Here is a 26,931-nt window from a genome sequence, read left to right as displayed (position 1 = left end):
ATTCACCTGATATGGCTCCATCAGATTTCCATCTCTTACCAAAACTGAAAATTTTTATTGGTGGACAAAGATTCACTACAAACGAAGAACTGATAGCTGGAGTTGACAACTATTTTGCAAGCCTAGAGGAAACTCACTTTCAATATGGCATCAAGGCATAAGAACATCGTTGGACCACATGCATTAATCTACAACGAGACTACATTGAAAAATAAAAACGTTTCAGAGATGCAAGTACTTTTTTTCTATTCCATTCTGAGAACTTTTCAAACCACTCTCGAAGATCACAAAGTTTATCAGGATGCATTTCAAAATTTCTTACATGTATGTACGCAACGACAGTTAAAATTTCTGAGACTCTTGATATATCAAGTGATATTTTTCAAACAGGTAGTAGTTACTTTCAGGATGTGCTTTGAAATGCTGGTTTGCTCCAAATAGCAGAGATCTGCGGGTGTAAGTTCTACAACGTACTGCTCTTGCGGGGCTTTCAAAGGCTCTGTTCGTTCAGCTTATGGTTGCCCTACCAACCACCATGATTTTCACATTTCACTGCTTGCAATGAAAAGGAATTAACAGCTATAAAATTCCTGTCTCTTTATATCTCTATATCCTTTGATCCATTACTAATCGACTTCTACTATTAATGTTTTGACAGTGTTGAAGATAGTTTTTTTTGCTTCTGGCATTGGCAATTCTATCTGCTGTAGGAAAGACATGCTAAGTTTGTGAATGTTTTGCCAGAAAGTACTAAATTACAGTAATATAAATGGCACCATCTATGAAAGTTTGATGAATGATTAGAGGAAATAATCACTCAAAACATGTTCCATTGCCTTTATTTGCTAAGAATTTCCTTGCTTGCTGAAAGCGTACACAAGGTAAGGTGAGTTACTAGTAAGTTCCTTTTCGTGAGTATTGTAATTGGATTCGTGTTAATTTTACTTTTTTGTGAATAACTATAGCATACTGAGAAACTGAAAACAGCACAATACGAACTCCATTTGCAATTTATTAGGAAAAATGTGGAACATAAGCTTAGGATGAAAGTGAAGGAACTTGGAGCCCAATTCCAGTCTTAAAATCAACCGAGAACAAAAACATCCACAACAAGGCAAGAGTATGTATGCAATTTTAAAGAAATTATATACTTGTAATGTAACAAATGCAGCCATTGACGTCAAATTTCCTGACACTTCACCACAACAAATTGTATTAAAAATAACACGTATTGGAGACATGTTTTCTTTGGTGCATCACTTAAAATTGCATATTTTCATAATAAACAGGTATAAATACGAAAACCGACAAATAAAGCAAGTTAGTTTTGCAAACACTTAAATCAACATGGGGGTTGTTCGATTTGCTTCTGTCAACCAATCACAGCAAAGGCCATGTGACGAGATGAAACAACACCGTTGCATCATGCGAACTCCTAACTACCACTAATTGAAAATACATAAAAAACATTTATGATTCCAGGTTAAAATTGAAATCAGAGAAAACATTAAGCATATAACACCACGTTCAAACTCACTGCCTTTGTAGTAGCAGTAATCAATTTAACAACTGCGCCAGACACTTGTCGTCTTATGTAGGTGTTGCTGACCACAGTGCCGTATTTTGCCCGTTTACGTGTATCTGTATTTGAATATGCATGCCTATACCAGTTTCTTCGGCGCTTCAGTGTTTTATCATCTGTGAAATTTCCTCTTAAATCAAACAAAAAATATTGTGTAACACTGTTTATTTCTAAGTACTTCACTTGTTCTTAAGTGAGAACATACAATAAAACAGATTATATTTCAATTTATTGTGAAAATGCATAAATATTTCTAACAAGCTCACGTCCAATTATTCGTTATCTCCTTACAAAATGATCATTCTATATTAGAACCTCAAATTTCTACAATAAATACTTTTGAAATAATATACATGGAACATGGATAAAAGTATAACATATTGGAAGAATGAGGTTACTAAATGACAATTTAATACTCTTCAGCATCTTCCAAACTAAAATATCTAACAGCTTTAAATTTCTTTACATATCATTATGTAGAAATAAATGGCATGGAATGAAATGAATGTTTATCCTGGCAATGATTTCCAGCATTATAAGGCATTGATAGCAAGATTATGCAAACACTACAAAAACTTTGGTACACACTTGTTACTTCAACCATATTCTCTGCGACACATCCATACTAAACTTTAAGAAAACAATAATAATTATATATAAATAAAAAACATAAATGAAACAGTTAAAATGACCAGAACTGAAGCAGTGTAACGAAAATATTTCAACTGCATTTTTTTTAAAAAATAACTGAGTTTGTTACCCATATTTGATTCACACTGACAGTCATGAACACATACAGTAATACATAAAACTATAAACATCTGCACAATATTTTCAACAATGTAAAACAAACACAATCAAAATTAGCACTCTATGTTCAGAGTTTCTCTTTCAGTCACAAAGCACAGTAAACTGAAGCTGCACTTTGAGGTAATGCAAAGATCAGCTGCATTGCTTTAGGACAATTTATTCCTTCCGGGGGCGTCTTTTCTTTGGAGACCGAGGTGCATCTCCTGCAGCTGTTTCCCCATCAGCACCTTTATTTTCTTCTTCCTCTTCTTCAATTATTTCCTGATTGGGAAAGAATATTGTCAGTGTAACAATCAGCAACTTTATATTCAGTTTCACTGAAGTTTAATACATTAGGCTATGAATGATTTTAAAAGCTGTTATGTTTTTGTTTAGCCTTACTGAGGTTGGAGAATAATATGGAAACCTCATGAGAAATGCATGCTTGAACATAAATGCAGATGGCCGCCGAGCCTGCCGATTAGGCTGTTGTACTTGACAAAGAATGGCACCTGTGCAATGCCATAACTCTGTTGCAAGTGTCAATCATGGTCAGAATAGTGCTCTGTGTAGCTGCAAGTACATTATGCCAGTTAATTTAATTTGAATGTAGGCAAACTGTGGTGCTTATGTTGTGGGTGCTTCCATAAACAAGATAGCCAAAGTGATGGGTGTTCCAATCTAATATTTATGCCGCATACAGGAAAAGCTGAAAAACATCATCCGCTAAGTCACAACACGGACGAAAAGTATGTGTTGAGTGGCCATAGCAGATGGCCACTGAAGATGATTGCGACAAAAAGTAAGATGAAGACAGGTGCAAAAGTCACTGTAGAACTGAATGTCACAGTCTCAAACTTTGTCTGCTCACAAACAATGCAGAAGAAGCTGCATAAGTAGAAACTGCAGGGCAAGCTAAAATTCCAAAATTACTCAGCAGTGATGTAATTTCCCACAACAGGAAAACGTGGTGCCAAAGCCATAAAACAGGGACTACTGAGCAATGGAAGAAAGTCATTTGGTTGGATGAGTCTTGTACTACACGGTTTATAATTTCTGGGTAAATTTTATGTCCAAAGAGTGAAACACAGTGCAAGTTCAGTGATGACTTGGGCAGCCATATCATGGTATTCCAAGGGCCCCATGGTTACTCTGCAAGGTCTCACTACTGCCAAGCACTGAGAGACCATTTTAGCCAACCAGGCCAATTCACTGGTACAGTGTTTGTTCCCAGTGGTGATGCTGTGTTCTAACACAACAGAGCCCCTGTTCATATGGTTACCTTTGTCCAGAACTGGTTTTGAGAGCCCTGCCCTGACCATCACCAGATCTCAATATTAACGGGCGTGTGTGGTCTCCTTTGGAGAGAAGGATGCGCGATCGCTATTCACCTCTACATTCTACATACATACTCAGCAAGCCACTGTACAGTGCATGACAGAGGTACCCTGTACCACAACTAGTCCTTTCTTTTCCCATTCCACTCGCAGGTAGAGCAAGAGAAGAAAGACTGTCTATATGCCTCTGTACCAGCCCTAACTTCTCCTATCTTATCTTTGTGGTCTATACACGAAATGTATGTTGGCAGCAGTAAGATCATTCTGCAGTCAGCTTCAAATGTCAGTTCTCTAAACTTTCTCAGTAATGACCTTTGAAATGTGTCTCTTCTTCCCTCCAGGGATTCCCAATTGAGCTCTCGAAGCATAGCAGTAACACTTGCATGCTGATCAAACCTACCGGTAACAAATATAGTGGCTTGTCTCTGAATTGCTTTGATGTCTTCTTTCAATCCAACCAGGTGCGGATCCCGAACACAGCAGTACTTAAGAATAGGTCACATTAGCTTCCTATATGTGGTCTCCTCTACAGGTGAGCCACAATTTCCTAAAATTCTCCCATTAAACCAAAGTCAACCGTTCACCATCCCTGTCACAATCCTAACACGCTCATTACATTTCATATTGCTTCGCAACATTACACTCAGATATTTAATGACATGACTGGGTCAAGCAGGACACTACTAATGCTGTACCCAAACATTACAGGTTTGTTTTTCCCACTCATCTGTATTAACTTGCATTTTTTTTCTGGCTGCCATTCATCACTGAACTAGAAATTTTGTCTAGGTCATCTTATATCAACTTAAGAGCCATTTATCTGTGACACCTTCCTGTACACCACAGCATCGTCAGTGAAAAACTGCAGACTGCTGCCCACCCTGCCTGCCAGATCATTTATGTATACAGATAATAGCAACGCTCTTATCACACTTCCCTGGAGGACTCCTGATGTTACCCGATGAACACTTGCCATCGAGGACAACATACTGGGTTCTATTACTTAAGAAGTCTTCAAGGCAGTCACATATCTGGGAGCCTATTCCATATGCACATACCTTTATTAACAGTCTGCAGTGGAGTACCATGTCTAATACTTTTCAGAAATCTAGAAATATGGGATCAGCCGTAGTGACTCGAGAATTTTGGTGTAAATTCTAGAGACACTCAGCCTTCCATCGTCTCGAACACCCGATATTTTAAAAGTAAGAGAGAGGAAATGTATCTACTGCAAAGCCGGTTTCTGTGCGCAGGTTGGAATTTTCTAATGAGAAGACAATAAGCGGGGCCGCCAAGTGTTTACTGCAAGAGCAAATGCTATGTGAGAGGACACAGGGTAATTAAATGCTATTCTTTGCTGTGTTAAGAAAAATACACCTGAGCTGAAATGAAAGTATGAGAGCACAGAGTTATTTCAAGTGATAGAGAGAGTAATTTTTTGGTTCCTAGAGGAAAACTCTCTCTCACTTGAAATAACTCTGTACTCTCATACTTTCAGTTCAGCTCAGGTGTATTTTTCTTTCCACAAATTTCATATAAGCATACAAACTCTGGCAAGTCAATTAGACCAATACCCATTAGATACAGTTAAATATAATCACAATTGCCTGGTTGTAACAACCAAGTAATTTATAGACATCCCATGTGTCTTGCTTTGTTCAGAGCTAAGACATGAAGTAAGTTAAAAGTTAAACGTCTATAGTCAAAAGTTTGTTTCTTTTTTTTTCTTTTTTTTCCCTCCTCCAACAATCACATTTACTAACACCACAAAGAAATTTAATTACTCCGTGTCCTCTCACATAGTGTTTGCTCTTGCAGTAAACACTTGGCGGCATCATTCAACTGCCCCGCTTATCGTCTTCTCATTATTTCTTATTATTATAGGGAGATTGACGCAGACGCATATCCAGAAGAGGATCGGCCAAACGTTTCAAGTAAGTCAACTACAGTGAGAGAAGTGTGAAGTTCGCAATCCAGATTTTCATCACTTCTCTTGTTGCCGAAACTGTTAGACAGCCTGTTGCTCTTCATCCAAAGCTTGCACCATATCATGTGAGAAAAGAGCACGCTAGGTTTCGCACGAGTGATGCTTTTTAAAGCCATGCTAATTTGTGTACATAAACTTTTCGGTCTCTAGGAAATTTATTATATTCAAACTCAGAATAAGCTCTAGAATTCTACACCAAACCAATGTTAAGGATATTGATCTGTAATTATGTGGGTGCATTCTTTTACCCCTCTTATATACAGGAGTCACCTCCCCTTTTTTCCAGTCACTTGGCATTTTGTGTCGGCTGAGAGATTTGTGATAAATGCAAGCTAAGTAAGGGGCCTATGATGTAGAGTACTCTCTGTAACTGAACAGTGATTCCATCCGGACCTGGTGACTTATTTGCTTTCAAGTCCTTCAGTTATTTCTCTGAGCCAGGGATGCTTATTATTGTGTGATAGCAACGCTCCTGCGTGAACGATTTCTTAAACCTGGAATTTAAAACTTCGGCCTTCCTTTTGCTATCTTTTAGTGCCGAACCAGACTGGTCAACAAGTGACTGAATTGGAGCCTTAAACCTGCTTAGTGATTTTACATAGGACCAGATTGTTTTCAGGTTCTCCGCCAGATCTTTAGCTAAGGTATGACGGTGATAGTTGTTGAACCCTTCACGCACAAATTTTTTCACAGATGTACAAATCTCCACTAATCTTTGCCTGTCGTAATTTTTGCATCCTCTTTTGAACTGAGAGTCCAACAGCCTCTGCTTCCTCAGCATTTTTACTAAACCGTGGTGGGTCTTTTCTGTCCTTAATCCACTTACAAGGCACATTGTTTTCCACAGCATGATTTACAATCTGTTTAAATTTTGCCCACAAGCCCTCTATGGCCATCATTTGGAAACTAAATGATTGCAGTTCATTGTCAATGTGAGATGCTACCAACTGTTTATCTGCTCTTTCTAGGGGTTTATTTATTAATTCATTTCAGACCAATATTAGAGACTTATAACTGTGGTTGGTGTTTACTTATAATTGGTAACTCTCCTTGACCTCTTGACTGATTTATTAAATTTCATAATTATGGTCCTATGACCTAGAGTAGCATGGAGAGCTGCATCAAATCAGTCTCAGGAGTGAAGACCACAACAACAACAACAACAACAACAACAACAACAAGTCGATGACATCATGATCACTTATCCCTGTCTCTACACTGATACCATTGATAAGGTCCGGCCTGCTTGTAACTACAATGTCCAAGATACTTGCATTGCATGTTAGCTGCCAAACTAGCTGCTACAGACAGTTCTCAGAAAATGTGATCAAAAGTACTTCACAAGACCGTCTGTCTGTACCCCCCTGCAATGAATCCACACACATCCAGTCTATATATCTCAATCATCATTATCTGAACTTGCTACTATTATGCAGAAAGAATGGTGTACGATTCCCTCGAAAACCATGCAAAACCTGTATTTATCCATTCCATTCCAAGAAGACTGGAAGTTGTTTTGAAAGCCCACAGTTTGCCTAAACACAACAGACATGGTAACGTGTTGTTTTAGGGGTTTCCACATTTTTCACCCCCCCCCCCTCCCCTGCTCCCCCATATGTGTTGGTGAGATAACAGTTAAAAACACTGCACCTAAGTTTCTAAACTTAATTTTATTTGGCTGGTGGCTAAGATTTCAATTTTCTGCAGTATGAAGCGTAGAATATAATAAAAGTAAAAGATCTTACCAGTTTTAGTGTTCAACATCGTAAATAAAAACAGGCACATCAAGGTTAAAAGTCTTAGTAATGGTGGCATGATGCATGAACATCTGGAATAGTTATAAGGAGCAACTATTAACACTTACCACTTCAGGTTCCGAAACTGATGTATGCTCAGGTTTAGAGTCTTCGGATCCTTTAGTTTTCTCCCCTTCATCCTGAACTCCAGAAGTTGCCACTTCTGATTCTGCTGCAGCATCTGCTGCTGCTGCTGTTTTTTCTTCTTCTTCTTCTTCCTCTTCCTCTTCTGGAACCTCCAGATCACTCTTCGAAGTTGGAACATTGTTTCTTGGTTTCAGTTCCTGTATTTCTTCTATGTTATCATCAGGAGATATAGCATCTGTCTTCTTTGCTTCAGCAGTACGCCTATGTTCATCACGTTCCTGGAAGTTACCATGGTAAGGCACAATTAAATAGCAAACAAGTGTTGCCAATATGCACACTGTAACAACTGGAAATGAACCTTTCACAATGAAATCTGTAATGTAACTATAAATTTACTGGTCAGCCCAGAAGAGCATACATTAGTAGGGTGATTTAATGCACACATTTTATTGCTGAGCAAGAGCAGCACAGTAACAGTAAAACAAAATGGCAAATGACACTGTCTCAAAAATTAGAACTGGAATGCAGAAATAAATTGGAGGCTGGAACTAATACCTCCTCCAGAGAGCTAAAAAGAGGAAGAAGAAAAATTAGGAAACATGGAAACCATTTGTGAGTCAGCTAATTCATAAGTTCATTTTATACATGGGCACATGCCAATAACTTATAACATACAGCCCATATATGCATTTAATGCAGCAAATATAGTTTTTAAAAGAATAAAGATTACCTTCACCCCTACATGCCTACGTTGTTTGTGGGAACTGCACCAACACAAATGCAGAACAAAAATTATCAAAAACTTACGGGGCACACTAAGCATGACATAACAAACAATTACAATCATAAACTTATATCAGTTTTTTGCTTCAGGAGCACCTGGTCTCCTGTTAGCTCTATAACTTCTATAACTGCTGAGAGGAGCTTTGAATTTTATATATAATTCAAAGTGAGTAGACCAATTACAAATAGCTGCAAGTATTTAATGTAAAGCAGTACATCAATAAGAATTACAGAGAATTTGTAAAAGGGTGTGTTTACAACTATCTATATGCCTCCTCCTGTTCACTTGGACAACATAAGCAAAAATCCATTTTATGTCATACATTATCAAGTATATGCGGTGTCACTGACACGAGCTCATTAAAAATGTGCCTTTTTTTAGGTCTGGAATTATTTTTCAGAAAAGAGGCACATGCATAATGTCTTTCACTTAATCTGACAAAAAAGAAATCAATAGTTGCAGGTACGGAGATCTAGATAGCCAAGAGCAGAACACAGCATTGTCTTGTCGAGAAAGAATGATCTGTTCACCTCCTGTAAAATTTATATTATGTAATAAGCCCATGCCTACTACAGTAGTACAAGTTTATATGCCAACTAGCTCTGCAGATGATGAAGAAATTGATGAAATGTATGATAAGATAAAAGAAATTATTCAGGTAGTGAAGGGAGACAAAATTTAATAGTCATGGGTGACTGGAATTCGAGAGTAGGAAAAGGGAGAGAAGGAAAAATAGTAGGTGAATATGGATTGGGGGTAAGAAATGAAACAGGAATCCATCTGGTAGAATTTTGTACAGAGCATATCTTAATCATAGCTAACACTTGGTTTAAGAATCATAAAAGAAGGTTGTATACATGGAAGAACCCTGGAGATACTAGAAGATATCAGATAGATTATATAATGGTAAGGCAGAGATTTAGGAACCAGGTTTTAAATTGTAAGACATTTCCAGGGGCAGCTGTGGACTGTGACCACAATCTGTAAATGAAAACTGAAGAAACTGCAAAAAGGTGGGAATTTAAGGAGATGGGACCTGGATAAGCTGACTAAACCAGAGGTTGTAGAGTTTCAGGGAGAGCATAAGGGATCAATTGACAGGAATGGGGAAAGAAATACAGTAGAAGAAGAATGGGTAGCTCTGAGGGATGAAGTAGTGAAGGCAGCAGAGGATCAAGTAGGTAAAAAGATGAGGCCTAGTAGAAATCCTTGGGTAACAGAAGAAATATTGAATTTCACTGATGAAAGGAGAAAATATAAAAATGCAGTAAATGAAGCAGGCAAAAAGGAATACAAACGTCTCAAAAATGAGATCGACAGGAAGTGCAAAATGGCTAAGCAGGGATGGCTAGAGGACAAATGTAAGGATGTAGAGGCTTATCTCGCTAGGGGTAAGACCCTACAGGAACATTAAAGAGACCTTTGGAGAAAGGAGAGCCACTTGTATGAATATCAAGAGCTCAGATGGAAACCCCGTTCTAAGCAAAGAAGGGAAAGCAGAAAGGTGGAACGAGTATATAGAGGGTCTATATAAGGGCGATGTACTTGAGGACAGTATTATGGAAATGGAAGAGGATGTAGATGAAATGGGAGATATGATACTGCGTGAAGAGTTTGACAGAGCACTGAAAGACCTGAGTCGAAACAAGGCCCCGGGAGTAGACAACATTCCATTAGAACTACTGATAGCCTTGGGAGAGCCAGTCCAGACAAAACTCTACCATCTGATGAGCAAGATGTATGAGACAGGTGAAATACCCTCAGACTTCAAGAAGAATATAATAATTCCAATCCCAAAGAAAGCATGTGTTGACAGATGTGAAAATTACAGAACTATCAGTTTAATAAGTCACAGCTGCAAAATACGAATGCGAATTCATTACAGACGAATGGAAAATCTGGCAAAAGCCGACCTAGGGGAAGATCAGTTTGGATTCCGTAGAAATATTGGAAAACCTGAGGCAATACTGACCTTACGACTTATCTTAGAAGAAAGATTAAGGAAAGGCAAACCTATGTTTCTAGCATTTGTAGACTTAGAGAAAGCTTTTGACAATGTTGACTGGAATACTCTCTTTCAAATTCTAAAGGTGGCAGGGGTAAAATACATGAAGCGAAAGGCTATTTACAATTTGTACAGAAACCAGATGGCAGTTACAAGAGTCAAGCGGCATGAAAGGGAAGCAGTGGTTGGGAAGGGAGTGAGACAGGGTTGTAGCCTATCCCCAGTGTTATTCAATCTGTATATTGAGCAAGCAGTAAAGGAAACAAAAGAAAAATTCGGAGTAGGTATTAAAATCCATGGAGAAGAAATAAAAACTTTGAGGTTCGCCAATGACATTGTAATTCTGTCAGAGGCAGCAAAGGACCTGGAAGAGCAGTTGAACAGGATGGACAGTGTCTTGAAAGGAGGATATTAGATGAACGTCAACAAAAGCAAAATGAGGATAATGGAATGTAGTTTAATTATGTCGGGTGATGCTGAGGGAATTAGATTAGTAAATGAGACACTTAAAGTAGTAAAGGAGTTTTGCTATTTGGGGAGCAAAGTAACTGATGATGGTCGAAGTAGAGAGGATATAAAATGAAGACTGGCAATGGCAAGGAAAGCATTTCTGAAGAAGAGAAATTTGTTAACATCAAGTATAGATTTAAGTGTCAGGAAGTCGTTTCTGAAAGTATTTGTATGGAGTGTAGCCATGTATGGAAGTGAAACATGGACGATAAATAGTTTGGACAAGAAGAGAATAGGAGCTTTTGAAATGTGGTGCTACAGAATAATACTGAAGATTAGATGAGTAGATCACATAAGTAAAGAGGAGGTATTGAATAGAACTGGGGAGGAGTTTGTGGCACAACTTGACAAGAAGAAGGGACCAATTGGTAGGACATGTTCTGAGGCATCAAGGGATCACAAATTTAGCTTCGGAGGGCAGCGTGGAGGGTAAAAATCGTAGAGGAAGACCAAGTGTAACACCCACAACGCCTCTCAGCGTTAATAAACCAAAATAGCTCCCATGCCCTCAAAATATAAATTCAGAAAATGTCCCAAGCGCCTCCACAAGTAGTAATTTACGAAATAGAAATAAGAAACAAATAGAGGGAAATCTATAGTAGAAAAATAATAGAAAAAGAAAAGAATTTTAATCATAAATTTTGGATGCATGGAGGGGGAAAAAACGATAGAAATGGTTAAATTATTAGTTATTCTTATATATATGAGAAAATCAATATTATAGTCACAGAACGTAGGTCTTGAACACCAAAGATAGCGTTTACTAAAGTATAAATAGACCTACAATGCAATTATGATACTCCAGCCTCTAGTCTTTCGAAGTCAATTAGGACGTACAGCTTTAGGAAGCAACAATAGGAGCTTTATTCAACAAGTTAGGGAGAGTAAATCGCGACGAGATTGTTTTTTGGGAAACATTAATTTCAGATCAGAATTAGAACTTTTGTCGTATTAGAGGAACGGGGAGGTGATCAATAATCTCTCTGACTTTAACGTCACTTCGTGTGAAGATTTAAATATTTTACGGAATTAAAGATTTTTGGACAGAGTCGGACTTTGTATTGTGATAGTGGAAAAGCTTTACTTCACACAACTAGTAATCATAGTTCATGACAGTTTATGGATGTTAAACGGAACCAAGCTTTTTATCGAAAGTGACAGAACATTGCTTAGTATCTCTGATATTGACAGGATTCCAGATTAGATACTTATTCAAATAACCCCTTTGAATGAGATTGTGTGAATGAATTTATTTATTAGTAACTATTGTTAAATAAAATAACTTGTTAATTTGAACTTTACTTTGATTTAGGTTCATAAATAATTAGGTTACGTGATTTTCACCAAGAATAAACTGCAGACTAGTAACTGAAACAAGTGAACGAGAATCTATTGAAAACACTAGTATTAAGTTACTTATGGTTTTTTCCTTCAGAACTGGGAAGAAAATACGTGTAGTGACTCACTGGGGTTAATTTAAGAACTAGCTGGGATAAAACAAAACCCCTCAATACCAGTCAATGTATAGATAAATTAACATTCCTACTTTCATGCAAGATACGATACCTGGGATAGAAAAAAAGGGTCGCTACACAAGAGATGAATACACTAAGCAGATTCAGAAGGATGTAGGTTGCAATAAGTACTGGGAGATGAAGAAGCTTGCACAGGGTAGAGTAGCATGGAGAGCTGCATCAAACCAGTCTCAGGACTGAAGACCACAACAACAACAACAACACAATTTTATTTTCAGCTTTCTTTTGAGAACACACAAAACTTATTTGTCGCTTTTGTCTATCCCTATTGGCTTTGTGTGTTTGCTTCTAAAGATTATGTTATCTATAGACTATGTTTTTTGTGCTGATACACATGTCCGCCTGGCACCTTCTGCAAACTTTGTTGGCATCTGGAGGTGCTTGATGGTATCATTGACGAACCCTTTACGGAATGCCTTCTGCAAGGGATCCTACACTTTCACTTATAGCATAGAATGTTGCACGTACGTATCAGCGCCTAACTAATGGCCTCTAATTCAATAAACTTGTATAATGATCAAAATTTTTAAATTTCTTTTACATTCTCTGACGTACTTATCAATATGTTGCTATGCATTAAATAGTTGTAACCACTTTTAATTGCTATATTCATTTTCTATGGCATTGTATACTTTTGTCCTTACTACTGAACTAGGGACTAAAGATCAGAAACGAATCAATTCCGAGTCTAACGTTCCGCCTGCACACTTCCCAAATCAAGGCGCCATTGCTACATTACCACTAACTATAGATTAGCATTATCTATCTTCCTTCCTCCCTTCCCCCTGTAGTTCTGCGAATTTATGAGCCTGAGAACTGTGGCACTGCAGTCACTTCATGATCATCGACTCATTCTCTCTCAGTGAAGCACGCAGGGCTGTAAGGCTAGTCATGACTTACTGTTAGTAGGGAAGATGATTATGACATTGCTGCTATAAAGCAGCAGTGACAAGCTGAAAGACTGATTGTCAAGATCTTATGGCCTTTAATGAAGGTGTGTTTTGCAAGACTGTGACGGGCATAAGACGAAAATTAATCGATACAAAATACATAACAGCAAATGTTTTCCATTTAAGGAGGAGTGAAATCTGGAATAATTTTCACACTATAGTCCATACTTCAGACAGAAAACATACAAATTTCAGCCAATTAAAACAAAATCATTGTATTCTTGTTTATTCCACCTCTACCACAAGGAAACGTGTGTGCAGTTTTCACTGTGCAGAGAGTAACATCACTGTTATACCCCTGCAACAAAAAAACCACACTATTTCTGTATTTGGTCATGGCAACTTGCATTTATGAGCTAACAGTTAGTTGTGTATCTTATCATTCATTTCTGTAATTTATTTTAATAATTAACAACCATTTAGAGGTTGCACTTCTTCCCCATACCAGGTTTTCTGGTATTTTCATTACAGAAAATGTGTAAACATCAAAGTAAGCCTTAAAAGATTTTCTCTGAATAGATATTTGATGTTAAAATAAATTTACAGCAGTTTTCTAAAATGTTTTATCTAGATAAATGGATGTATAAACAGAACAATATTCACCCCTAACTGATCAGTTCTATTGGTATATAACTTGCATCTGTCATTTATCGTATTTACTTGAATCTAAGCTGCAATCGAATCTAAGCCACACCTGAAAAATTAGACTCGAAATCAGGGGGGAAAACATTCCTGAATCTAAGCCGCACCTGAAATTTTAGCCTCGAAATTCAAGGGGCTAGAAAAGTTTTAGACCACACTTCCAAATCGAAACAAAGTTGGTCCATTGTAACATGGGACACAATTTAGGTCAAATGGAGGAAGATACAGCTAAAGTAGTTTGGTTCGAGTCGTAAGCTTAACAGTTAAGCTTTTCCAAGTAGCCATTGCTGTGTGTCAGGTGCTCCATCCGTATTTATACGAGTACCCTTCCTTTTTTAAGGCCTTCGTCTGGTTTGAATCGATTGCTTATTTTGCTTTGATCTGATTAGTGCTGCTCTCTTTGTTATAGGTGTTTACGTCACTCTAAGCTGCACATGCATTATTGTTATGTGTCATGCATTGTTTGTCGCATTCTGATAATGAGTGTTTACAACATGTTGCTGCTCGTGGCATGGCTTGCTTTTGTGCATGCTACCGCAGCTTTTTTTTTTTTTTTTTTTTTAAAAAAAAAAAGAGAAACAATGGCAAGAGACTGCTATTTGTTGTTACTTACACTGTTGCTTTCTTTGGTAATGATCAACAAGAACCAAATAATAGACTGTGTATGATAGAAGATGTTCTGAAGGAGGGATTAGTGAAAATTTTTCTCTGTTTGAAAATTTTTGCAGACGTCTCTTTAGTACATTACATTCTGCACAGAGATTAGAGTCATCTTAGATTTAAAAATCTAGTCCGTTGCTGTGCTTTATTTCTGACTATATCACTAATCAGCATAAGAATAATACAAATATAAACATGTTATGTATATTCTTCCGTGTTTACTGTTGTCACACTCTACTTTCGTAGTTTATTGGGCAGACAGGATTTAAATAAGATAGCAGCAAATACGAAAGAATACACGGCATGTTTACATTCTTCTACCTTTTCTTTTAATTTATTTACTGACGCAGAGGTTTGGCGTCAGTATTTATCTTTGTGCCTGCAAAGCATGCCTGTGTAGCGCTACATGTATTCGATGGCAGTTTTTAGAACTTCTGCTTACTTTGCACTCAATTCTAAGCCGCAGGCAGTTTTTTGGATTACAAAAACCGGAAAAAAGTGTGGCTTGGATTCGAGTAAATACGGTAGGTACATCAGACATTTTGTGATACTTCAACTTCCACTTGAGAATAGTTATAACGCCAAAATCATTACTGTATGAAATAAATTACTAGTAATTTAGAGTTAAATGGTGGAAATTTCTTTCAAAACAGTTACGTATGTAGTACAAATGCCACGAATCTGATGTTATACTTGTGAACTTTTGTACTTGCTCTCCTTTCTGAGTGAATCAAATCCAATTGTACCTGACAACAGACTCACGTGACAAGTGGGCTGCGGCAGGGACAGACAAGTTGAGTCTACGGGCACATGGAGACAGTGTATATGGAGATGACCTCAGAGGAATTGCTAATGAGTTTAAAGCAAGTAAGTACATGGAGCTCATTTCTGATCTCTAATAGGGATCTGAAAATTTAGCATCAATTTTTGGCAAAATTGGTATCTATTTTGGATGAAATTAACATTTTTTAAAAACTTATTAGACTTACAAATTTAAAAAACTGTCATACTAATGCACCTGAAGCCAAAAATGGCTGCAAAAATAGTGACCAGAGATTAAGTAATAAAAAAGAATGTATGATTTCTATGGAATATTAGCTTTTACAAAAACTTTAAATAGCTTTTTTAAAAACCGTTTTTTTCTTCTTCTTTTGAGTATATACAACGTTTGAACAATTAAATGTTTCTGTTGAGTAGCTGCATTTTTCCTTGGCCTCACACTCACTGGTTTTGTTTCCTGAGAGTGTGGACAATATAACGTGGCACTCAGCCGCGTGAATACACAATCGAGAACTTTGACCGTCTGAGGGGAGAGAAGCGGTGTGGGAGAACAAACCTCACACCTCTCTCGCTGGTCTACAACCATGTTCTATGTTTCTGACAGCAGAACAGACTCTCGGTCTTAGGGATCGCAGAAGCTATGCACAACTCAAGGCAAAATGTAGTTGGTAACAGCTACCGTCAATTTATTGCCACGGTTTGCACATCATCAATGAAGTACTTCAGGCCCAATGTCGATCAGTACCTTTTGCAACCACTGTTCAAAACATTCTAGTCCCAATCTAAAAACTGCTATGTTTTTACTCATACTAGCATATAAAAATATGCATTACTTTGCTATAAAATGCTATATCCAGATCAGAATAATAAAGTGACAGGCAGCTAGTTGTTTACATGATTGCTACCTTAGCAACATCAGGGTGTATATGTGGACGAGGAAAAAAAAAAAAAATTCCCGGATTTTTCCCAGTTAAAAGTACATTTCCTCCTGGGTGAAAAAAAAAAAAATTCCGTGTTAAGTGAGAGTATACTTTTCCTTGGAACTGTAAAACTTATCGGTCTTTTGAATGGTTATGGTTTTATACACGGGCGTAGAATTTCCCAGCACTTTAGAAAACGAAACTCAGGGAACAAAACACGTTTTGGGAAGATATCTGACGTGCAGCAACATGTACACTGCATATTTTCATATTACGAAAGTATAAATTCGAATTCCACCAAACACCGCATGTTACTTTCCAAAGCACTGAAATCGTGATTGCGATGCGCTTTTGTAAGCCAGTCATAGCTCACATCACGTGATCTCGCCAGCTGATGACAGTAGATATTCAGAACATAGAACACGTGATGTAGTCGGCCAAATGCAACATCACTTTTAGGTAACACGAACACACAAATAGGGAAAGTTAATGGTTTAAATTAATATACGTAGTGCTGCTACAAGAAAAGAAAAGTTTTCACATATAATGTTGCCCCTTTTTACGCGTGTTACACTTTAAGATACACAACACAAATGTGCCAGTAAAATGTTTAAGAACTACATAATTGCTAGATCTTCTGGGCTCGAAATTATTCTAAATCATCGTACTCAAAGAGTTGATTTTTAAATTAAGAGTCAAAAGCTCTGGTATTAATGAAATTCATCTTACATTCTGACACACGGTTCATCTTGCGTAAAAGGAAATTTACTTTGAAAGTAACGCTTTCCAAACCACCATTCGCAATATTCTCCAGCGACCTGTTAGAAATAGGTTCGTTTCAGCAATTGCGAGAAAGCGCCTGATAACAAGCATCTTACATAATGTCATAAAAGAAACAAGAGATTAGAGGATACTCTAAGAGCACGGGTATTTCGTGAACCAAACTGAAATGGATAATTCGCCTTAAAGTGCACATTCGTATGTCCAGATTCTTGGAGTACCAGTACTGCATTATCTCATGTTTGGTTCTATTACGGCATAATGCCATGCATTCTAGAAGATGAAAAAATGCACCTGAAATGCAGCGAACAGTTGAAACTAGCCAATAGTATGGAATTAAACACTCGATTTCAAATAAATTGGCTGGTTCAGCGGAAAAGATTAATAAAAACCAAATTTCTTTAGTAAATCGACAGAAATAACTTCATTGTTCTGCAATGTGATTAATGCTTGACTGTCAGAAAGGGGAAATAAAATAAAATCTGAAACTAATAACATATTTTAGCCTTCCGTAATTATGTAATTCACTTGATGGCTCCCTGTCACAAAAATCAGTTTTGTTTTCATTTGACTTAAGAGCAATAAACGAAAAGGAAACAGCAAAATCACCAAACGTAAACACGGGTCACGTGAGACTAACCGCTTCCCCATTACAACTTAAGACTGCTCTGCAGATTTGCACCGGATCTACGATATTTCCGATCCGGGGCAATACTAGATAAAGCCGCCCCCCCCCCCCCCCCCTCCCCCATCGAGCATTTTAGAGGTAGGACACCAAAAATTTTAAAAATTGACTTTTCAAAAAATGTCCATTTTGTAGCACACATGTTTCTGAAGAGTCTGATACATAAAATATGTGTATTTGAGGAAATGTAAGACATATTGTTTGGTCTTAAATGTGCCAAAGTGCAGTCCCATGCCTCTTCACACAGCATTCTATCATACGTCAATGTATTTCGTTCTGTGGAACTCAAACATGTAACATTTTGTAATGGGTGGCATCGAACTATATTCAGACAGTGGAAATTAAAATTTCCTGTGGTGCCTCTCCTGCTCCTAATCGGCCGGTTTGAAAACCTGCCCCTGTTTTTAAAAAAATTCACAATAAATACTGGATGGGATTATTTGTAACTGGGAGAACAGTAACTCTTCAGAAAATTTGCACTCTTTATTGCCTGTTAGCTAATAACTTTATGTTTTGTGTGACATAAAATTAAATAAAATACATAAAACCAGTAAAGACAATAGACAAACAAGACGGTACACGTTTCTTCAATTCTTAAGTCCTTGCATTGTTTTTCTCACTAACCTTAGTACAGCTTTACATGGCGTGCTTTCCTTTTGGGTAAGAATCTATTAACTCATCAAAGTTCGTCAAACATTTTGCTACACGAAAAAACCAAATGTTGTCTAATACTGAAAATGATACTAATATGAATAGAACCCAAGACTGGTGTGGTTTCTTGATCTGATTATGTGTATTTTGTCACGAAATAGGTCTGCCTAATATTGCAGCAATTGTAACACACACCGAATAAACGACACTGTTTTGGCACAAAGGGTCATTTTTTACAACACGACAGAATATAATCACGAAGTACCAATATCAAATGCCTATTAGGCCTACTACAAGCAAAAAGTTTCATTCATACGCTCTAGCTTCTGAAGCAGTCGTACGAAATTTTTATATAAATTTGGAGTCGTCATATTCTTCCGTAATTTGTGTGATGTCCCCGTTTCTTCTCCTTCCTCATTCTAACAATCTTGTCATCACTAATTCTGTGACTATTCCTGCCAGGGTTACAACTTATTAACTAGACTAAACCTGCCACACTTACCATTTTAGTTATCCCGTGTTTTTTCTCCGGTTAGGCGTTATTATGTGTTCGTACAACGCGTTTTCCGCACTGCTCCCACAATAGAAATCTAGCGGCTGCTAGCTGGGGACTGTACAACTGGCCCTTACCAGTGTAGCATTCTGGCAAAAAAGAGGGAGAAGGTACTACTCATACGCGACTCAACTGCGAATGTGCGTGAGCTCGCTCGCAACTGCTCAAATGAATCTACTCTAAGCACTTGTGCCGTCACGCTCATCGGAGGCAATTTGCTGTTATGAAGCATTGCATAGTCTTCCTAAAGCCATTGACAAATTTTGCTGTTGGCAGACGCTTGTGTGAGCACTGTGTTTTGTTGCTGTATATGGCGCATATCCTTGGCAACTTTGTTTTATTTTTGTTTTTTCCTCTCTTTCAAGTTTTATTGCTGCAGTATTATTCTGCAGTAGTGAAATACAGTAATATCCTTTGTTAAGAGTATTGGTTCTTACCAGTCAATGTTACAAAAATTTAACTGAAAACTAAAACAATGGAAAATTCCCAGAATTCTAAAAAAATCCCGAGTTTTTCCAGGTTTTGTCACAGATGAAAAAATTCTTGGATCTCCCGGTTGTCCCGGGTCGTATACACCCTGAACATCCAACTAGAGAACAAGCTTGATCACATTGCCTGCTTGTTCACCATTGTCTTGTCACTGTATGGACGACAATTACGGACACTTATATAATTGTAGTTATTAGTTTTCATCACCAGCTTTGTTTCTTTTTGCTAATTCTGTTTACAATACACAAAAGAATTTATGCAGCTATGTTGAAACTGAGCAGCAAAGTGATAAGAGTATTAAGAACCTGCCAGGCAATCTCATTACTGCAAATCAACAGGAAACGATGGATGGACTACAGAACTGAAATGCACAGCTGCTGCTGTTGCGGCTATTTTAGCGAATGGGTAACGGCGAACCGTGAAGATTGCCCTTTTCCATGTCTAGTGGTCAGTCACTTTATTGTCATGATCAAGGTATAGGTCCCACAGCTGAGTCCTACGTAGTTATACGTAGCATGTATCTTAATATAGGCCATTCAATGGATGCAGCTACCATGGCACCAGAGCACAAATTATGACCACACTGATATGTCTGCATTCATGCATTGGTGCACTCTTTATTTTGCAATTATTTTTGATGCAACAGTTCGTTTGGAAACACACTGCTATGAAGCACCAGGTATTAGGTAAATTCTCATTTTCGCATTTTGAGATATCATTCGCATCTATCGCAAATGTGAATTTTTTAGTTCCCTGTCAACCAGTCATAAACACTGTGAGACAACGCTGTGCTTCACAGTGTAAAAGGGTATCATTTTAGCAAAGTAAAGCTGTTATCAATCAGAAGATCGGTTTCAACACCACAGTGCTTTACTAGGCATAGTCCTTGTTATGGTTTGCTGTTGCCTTCCAGCGACCTTCAAACTCACTAGTCCACTCTTATCAAGGGACATACAGTTTTATGTGGACCTGAACCACAGTACAACTTCGGATTTTGCACATTAATAAACACTGCCTGATGTGAACGAAGTGATAAATGACAGATTAAAATCCTACAACTGACCAGGGATCTAACACTAAAGCCTAGTTTACATAACGACACCAGATTGCAGGCAACTGCGCTACCAGCCACTGTGCATGCACACTGCATGTCTGTGCAACTCACTGGTGAAACTGAACAGTTTCGGTGTGTTCCAACATTGGCAACACTAGTTGCAAGAGTTTTGATGTTATGTGTGTTTGTACAGCGTAGACAAACTGAAATATGAAGTGGGGAATGGAGAATAATGTTTGCTTTTTGGATATCTATGCTTTGCATAGGTGTGTGTGGGATTTCAGTGATGCTGATTACAAAAATAACAAACATATTGCTGCTCCAGAGACCTTCACGTGCGATCAGAACATAGATAGTTTGACAATATCTGAGCTGCAGGGCAAAATTTATTGAATTAGAAGCACATATACAAGAATATTGTTGACAGGAAGGAAGGCTACTCAAATCAAGAAGCTACATTCTTTATTCAATATTCATCTATTTAAAATGTCACACAGTGCACCCCATTCACATATGTTTGAATTTTGAAATATTGCCTCTGTACAGATCTGTCAAGAGAGTAGTTTGCAAACCATTCTCTTCTTAATGCGGCCTGCTGCAAATAATTACTGCTGTTAATAATTATTATTGTTAATAATTATTGGTGTTAATGAAAAAGCGTCATCACCAACTAAAACCGCATCTTTTAGTATGCCAAGTGTTCTCAATTGTAATAAATGCAATGTGATACGTAATTTCAGTTCTGGCGACAGTGCTTCATGCATTACAATATCTTTATTCCTTATCGCATAAGTAACTATTTAGAGGAAATGCAGTTCTGGTGACATTCAAAGATAATTAAAGGAGCTTCTTGGGTCTTCCATTACAAATTATTTCAGCAAGGATGCTGAGCAACCGAGCTGGCATCTTTCCTTCATCCAGTCACGAATCTAAACATGTTTCTTATTTTTTTCTTATGTAGCGATTCCACGCAACAAGTTTTAACTCCATCACAACTTGTGCGACATTCAGCTGCCAAAACTTTCATTTCAGACACGACTCAGGAACCCACAAAACAACGAAACTGAAGTATATACTGGTTTCGCCGTGTCTACAGTCAAATATGAAACCATTTGCGTGCTACTCATTCCACGCAACGAGTGGCGCAACCCAATGTCGGCGTGTAAACTAGGGTAGCGCACTTTTCCTTCACCTGGATCTCCTGGATGGCCCGCTCATCAAGATACATGGGTCACTCACAGGATGAGGTTGCATGATCACCATTACAATTTATACAAGTGGGGAGGAGGAGGCGGGCAATCACCCCTCATGAACATCTCTACCACATGTACCACATTTGGCTTTGTTCTGACAGGACACGTGAGTGTGATTATAACATCGACACTGGTAGTAATGCATACAGTTTGGAACGTGCAGTTTAACCATGATGACTTCATAGCCTGCCTTAGTCTTCAATGAAGGCACTACTCAATCAAATGTGATAAAAAGAGTGTGTGTAGGTACTAAGCTTGCAATAACCTTTTTCATTACCCAACAGACCACAGTGACACCATGATCATATCACATAATTTTGGATTGCTCCCTCAGTCAGACTATCAAGGAGCCAAGTATAAATAACACCACACACAGAGTTCAGCATACGATGGGCTTTGAAATGAACAGGACAGCCATAGAGGAGCGAAGCTGTAAGTAGTTGTTGGGCTTGAAAAATCGCAATTAGTCTCCAGAAGCGAAGTCCCATCACGTAAGCGAGGGCAGGATTTCACAGGACTGCAATCACATTGACATCTTTCTGAACAATAAACGGATTAAGTGTAGCAAAGGACTGACTCCTTCAGTATGTCTTTCGTTTCTTTATGTACAGAAGAACAGTTGCTGCTCTCCAGCAACTCTACTTCATACAGAAGTACCAGCAACTCTACTTCATACAGAAGTACCACAGGTCGTACAAATACTTGACTGGGGCTGCAGTTTGATGACCACTGGATTAGATTATCTGTTTCGAAGCAGTGACATTTTCATAACAAGTATTACTACGATATCTGGACAAATATAGTTTTGGCAGCACTTTCACTTTCTACCATGTAATAAAAATAGAAGGGAATACTTATGTAAAAATTGCATGTTAACTGTCCTATGGAACTTTACACTGAGGTAACTGTACAAATTATGTAAAAATTATTCTATCAATATCTCATTGTTTTTCAGAAAATATCAGATTAAGTGACTCATCATGCATGAATGACAGGAAAATTTGGTTAAGTGTATTAGAACACAAGATTTTATCTTATAAAGAAATAAAAATTTGAAGCACTTGTGTTCCAAACACTCAATAGTTTACTCCCAAATGCTGCTGCTGCTGCTGTTGTCATCTGAAGATCAGTTAGGTGTGCAGTTCCAGGCAGCCTATCCTGTCTCTACAACTACTGCAACCTACATCTACCTGTATAGTGATACATCCTGTTCCTTGAATGAGAGGTATCACTTCCTTAAAAGCATATGTCAGAGGAAAGATGTTCACGACAATAGTTGATAAGTGGTAAGCACCCCATAGCTGGGAGGTGTTTTAAATCATATGTGCTGATACCAGAGCTAACAACCCTGTGTCTGTAAGTGGATAGCAGTCAGATGACCCTACCTGCTGCGGTGGAGATGGGAGTTCCATGGAGCAGGTGGTACAGATGAAAGAGCTCCATGAAATCAAAGAATGTTAAATGTCAAAGATAATAAATGTATTGTAATTGTTAAGTATCATGTTGACTATGATATATTATGTATGTAGTACAGAGGCAGTATATGATTTGGTAGCTGCCCTCGTTTATCACGCTTTGAGTTGTGACTTTTGTGGTAACAGAAGACAAAGAATTGAATCTCACTTCTTATTTACATGGTGGAGTGAATGAGAACGAGAAGTTAATTTTTGGCAGCTTTGTCCACAGCCTGTAAGGGGGCAAAATCTGCGCCAAGTTGGAGGAAGAAGGCAAACAGATTCAAAACACAGAGTATCTGGAATCCAAATACTTGACAGTGACCGAATATTCAGTAAGCAACATTCATTTATATAAAAGGAGTGTTCAGGTGGCAACTTATTTAAGTGTATGGTGCATGAGGTGAAGTATAACAAACCACCACGCAGCCCAAGCCAAACTGAAACACTTCACCTGAAAGTGTTGACTGTAGTCTAGCCCAAATCTTTCTCTACAATTTTTACTCCAATACTTTCCTCCATTGATAAATTCACTATTCTCTGATGCCTCAGTGTGAATCGTTTCAACTGATCCCTTATTTCAGTCAAGCTGTACCACATTCTCCCCCCCCCCCCCCCCCCCAGTTTGATTCAGTACTACTTCATTATTTATCTGAACTTCTGTTCTCTTCTCGTCTGTACTATTCACTGTTATGCTTTCATGACATGTTACAAGGTAGGCACATCACAGTTTGAGCTTGGGCTGCAATAGGGAACAAAATTATTTTATATCAATTTTCTTATGTGGACAGTCGGCTTTTGCAAATTCGAACCTACACAAATTCAACCAGTTGTCGAGTCAACAAATCTACAAAATTGTGTGTTCAGGTAAATTCCATAAATTGAAGTGGTTATCATGATGGACAGAAGTCAGTGGTTATCTAACAATCAGTCACTAGAACTATTTCCTCAGTCAACTGTTCGTGACACTCCTTTGTTAACTCACCAATACATAATATGGAGTATAAACACTTTTTACGACTTCAAAGACGTACACTTGTTTCTCTCTCACTGAAGAAAAGAAGGGTGCAATAAATAAATAAATAAATAAATATCGACCGGAAAACTCTCTTCAAAATTCTAGCAGAATACAAAGTAGACAACAGAACATGGGCTATCATAGAGCAAACTTTAACCGACACGACCTCCAAAGTAAAGTTCTGTGGGGAACTATTAGAGCCCTTTGAAATTCGCACAGGTGTCCGACAAGGCGATGGCCTCTCACCTCTCCTTTTCAATCTGGTGTTAGATAAGGTCATAAAAGAATGGGAAACATCACAACAGGGGATAACCTTAGGAAACCTACAGATTAAATGCCTGGCTTTTGCAGACGATTTGGCGATTGTCACGGAAGGTATAAAGGAAACAAAAGACACTATTGAAAAACTGCACAAAATCGCTTCCAAAACTGGATTACAGATCTCTTACGAAAAGACACAGTTTATGAGCACAAAGAAACTCTCATCTCTGAACACAAAGTATGGCACGATTTACAAAATGGCAAACTTCAAATACCTCGGTGAAACACTACAAATGAGTGGACATAACAGAGACTCAAACGAAGAAAGGAAGACTAAACTGGACAAGGCATACAAAGTAGTGTGGAATCATTACAACAAGAAGTCTATCTTACAAAAAGCCAAATTACACCATTACGACACGGTGGTGCTCCCCGAGGCACTATATGCAGCAGAGACCACACTAATCCTAGGGCATACACGTATCAGACAATTAGAAAAAGTAGAGCGGAAAATACTTAGGAAAATATTTGGCGCAACTAACAACAATGGAATATGGATCAACAAACCTACAGAAGAACTGTACAAACATACGGAGACAATCACAGAAAAGATTAGAAAACGCAGACTACAATTCTATGGACACCTATGCAGAATGCCATCACACAGGCTGACCAAACAGATCTTTGACTGGGTAACCACTAGAAACAACAAATGGGTGGCAGAGGTAGAAAACGACCTGAACCAACTCAACATAACAGCAGACACAATAAACGACAGAATAAAATTCAGAAACATCATTAAGAAAAGTAAACTACATGAGATACAATGTGACAAGGCATAAAATGGACCGAAGAACGCAAGCAAGATCACAGCCAGAAGATGGAGGAAATATGGGCAACCAAAAAGGCAATCAAGATGAAGCCGAAGACACAAAGCCGACAAGAAGCATGGACAGAGGATCGGAAACAGAAACACAGCGAGCGAATGAAGAAAGTTTGGGCAGCAAGGAAAGCAGCAAAAGGAACTGGCCATGTAGTTTAGTCCAAATGCGCTCTTTTAGGGCAAAACACCAATAATAATAATAATAATAATAATAATAAATAAATAAAAAATAAATAAATAATTGAAATCCAAAAATGTACCATATGGTAGATGAAGATGACCAAATGTGGCTGTGTTTCAGAAACTAATATCTCTTTTGATAGTGAAAGATGCTAACCCCCGATATTTCAAAAGAATCAGTTCTTTGTGTATATTTTATTACTCCAAGAAAAGGGGTGGATGTCAACAGAGTTGTTCAATGGGGTGACTACTGATCTTAAAGAGAGACACATGAAAATATAGACGGAAGAATTCTGTTGCCACTTGGCAATTTCACAGATAATTTATGTGAAACTTCATTTTTTCTTTTACACACCATTTTGAACTGGTTGACCAGAATTTTAAAACTTTGTACTGGAAAAAAGTTGTGATAATAGTGTTGGATAAAATTAAAGGTGGTCACAGAGGTTCACCATAACAATTTTTGCAGTGATGACCATCAGCTGATAAAGCATGGAATAATGTTACTCCGACTAACTATTTTCAAAACGTGGATTCAAGGAGCCACAGAATTAACAACAGGAGAGCAGAGATATCAAAATGAATTTCCACACTACCTGGCATCTCATTTTGACAATCTTGATGAAGTATGAGGAGCACTGATTGATTTTGAAATTTTGCAGTTTGATGGTTCAAGAACATTTGCACACTCATTCATACATTCATACATATATACACACACACACACCCATGAGTGTTGCCTGTGCTCATCTTTGTGGAAAATACTTGTTACCATTGCACAGACTGACGCGTACATTGTTATAATGTACAGTATGCCTGTCAGCTTCTCCTTTTTACTCTTTATTTATAAACATACAAAGAGCTATCAAAATTTTAAGTTTAAAGAAACATATGAAAATTTAAATGCAGGATGCAGAAACAATATTTGATGTACAAAGTCCTTTTATACCGTATTTACTCGAATCTAAGCCGCACTTTTTTTCCGGTTTTTGTAATCCAAAAAACCACCTGCGTCTTAGAATCGAGTGCAAAGTAAGCAGAAGTTCTGAAAAATGTTGGTAGGTGCCGCCACAACTAACTTCTGCTGTCGAATATATGTAGCGCTACGCAGGCATGCTTTGCAGGCACAAAGATAAATACTGGCGCCAAAACCTCTGCGTCAGTAAATAAAAAAAAAAGTTGGAAGACGACCTTTTTTTCTCCGCCACGAGTTTCGACCACTGCATTTTCATACATTATCCAACGAAGTAAATACAAATTCCGTTTTGTTCATCTTCGAATGCAGCAGCATTTCAATGTACTACGA

General features: G+C 37.9%; 1 protein-coding gene across 5 annotated transcripts in view; it reads right to left on the bottom strand.

Annotated features, from left to right (window-relative positions):
* Positions 1-1,730: 1,730 nt before the first annotated feature.
* The window catches only part of LOC124621955 (calnexin), a 71,568-nt gene continuing 46,367 nt past the window's right edge, over positions 1,731-26,931 (bottom strand). For all 5 annotated transcript variants that reach the window (XM_047147481.1, XM_047147480.1, XM_047147479.1 and 2 more), the window contains exons 10-11: positions 7,560-7,856; positions 1,731-2,653 (exon numbers count right to left, since the gene is read on the bottom strand). In XM_047147481.1, coding sequence (XP_047003437.1) covers positions 2,549-2,653; positions 7,560-7,856 — 402 coding nt within the window. In that variant the 3' untranslated portion in view covers positions 1,731-2,548. The remainder of the gene's footprint in view (positions 2,654-7,559; positions 7,857-26,931) is intronic.

Source organism: Schistocerca americana, chromosome 7 (genome assembly GCF_021461395.2).
Source record: "Schistocerca americana isolate TAMUIC-IGC-003095 chromosome 7, iqSchAmer2.1, whole genome shotgun sequence".
Lineage (NCBI taxonomy): Eukaryota > Metazoa > Arthropoda > Insecta > Orthoptera > Acrididae > Schistocerca > Schistocerca americana.
This window is presented reverse-complemented; position numbering and strand designations above follow the sequence as displayed.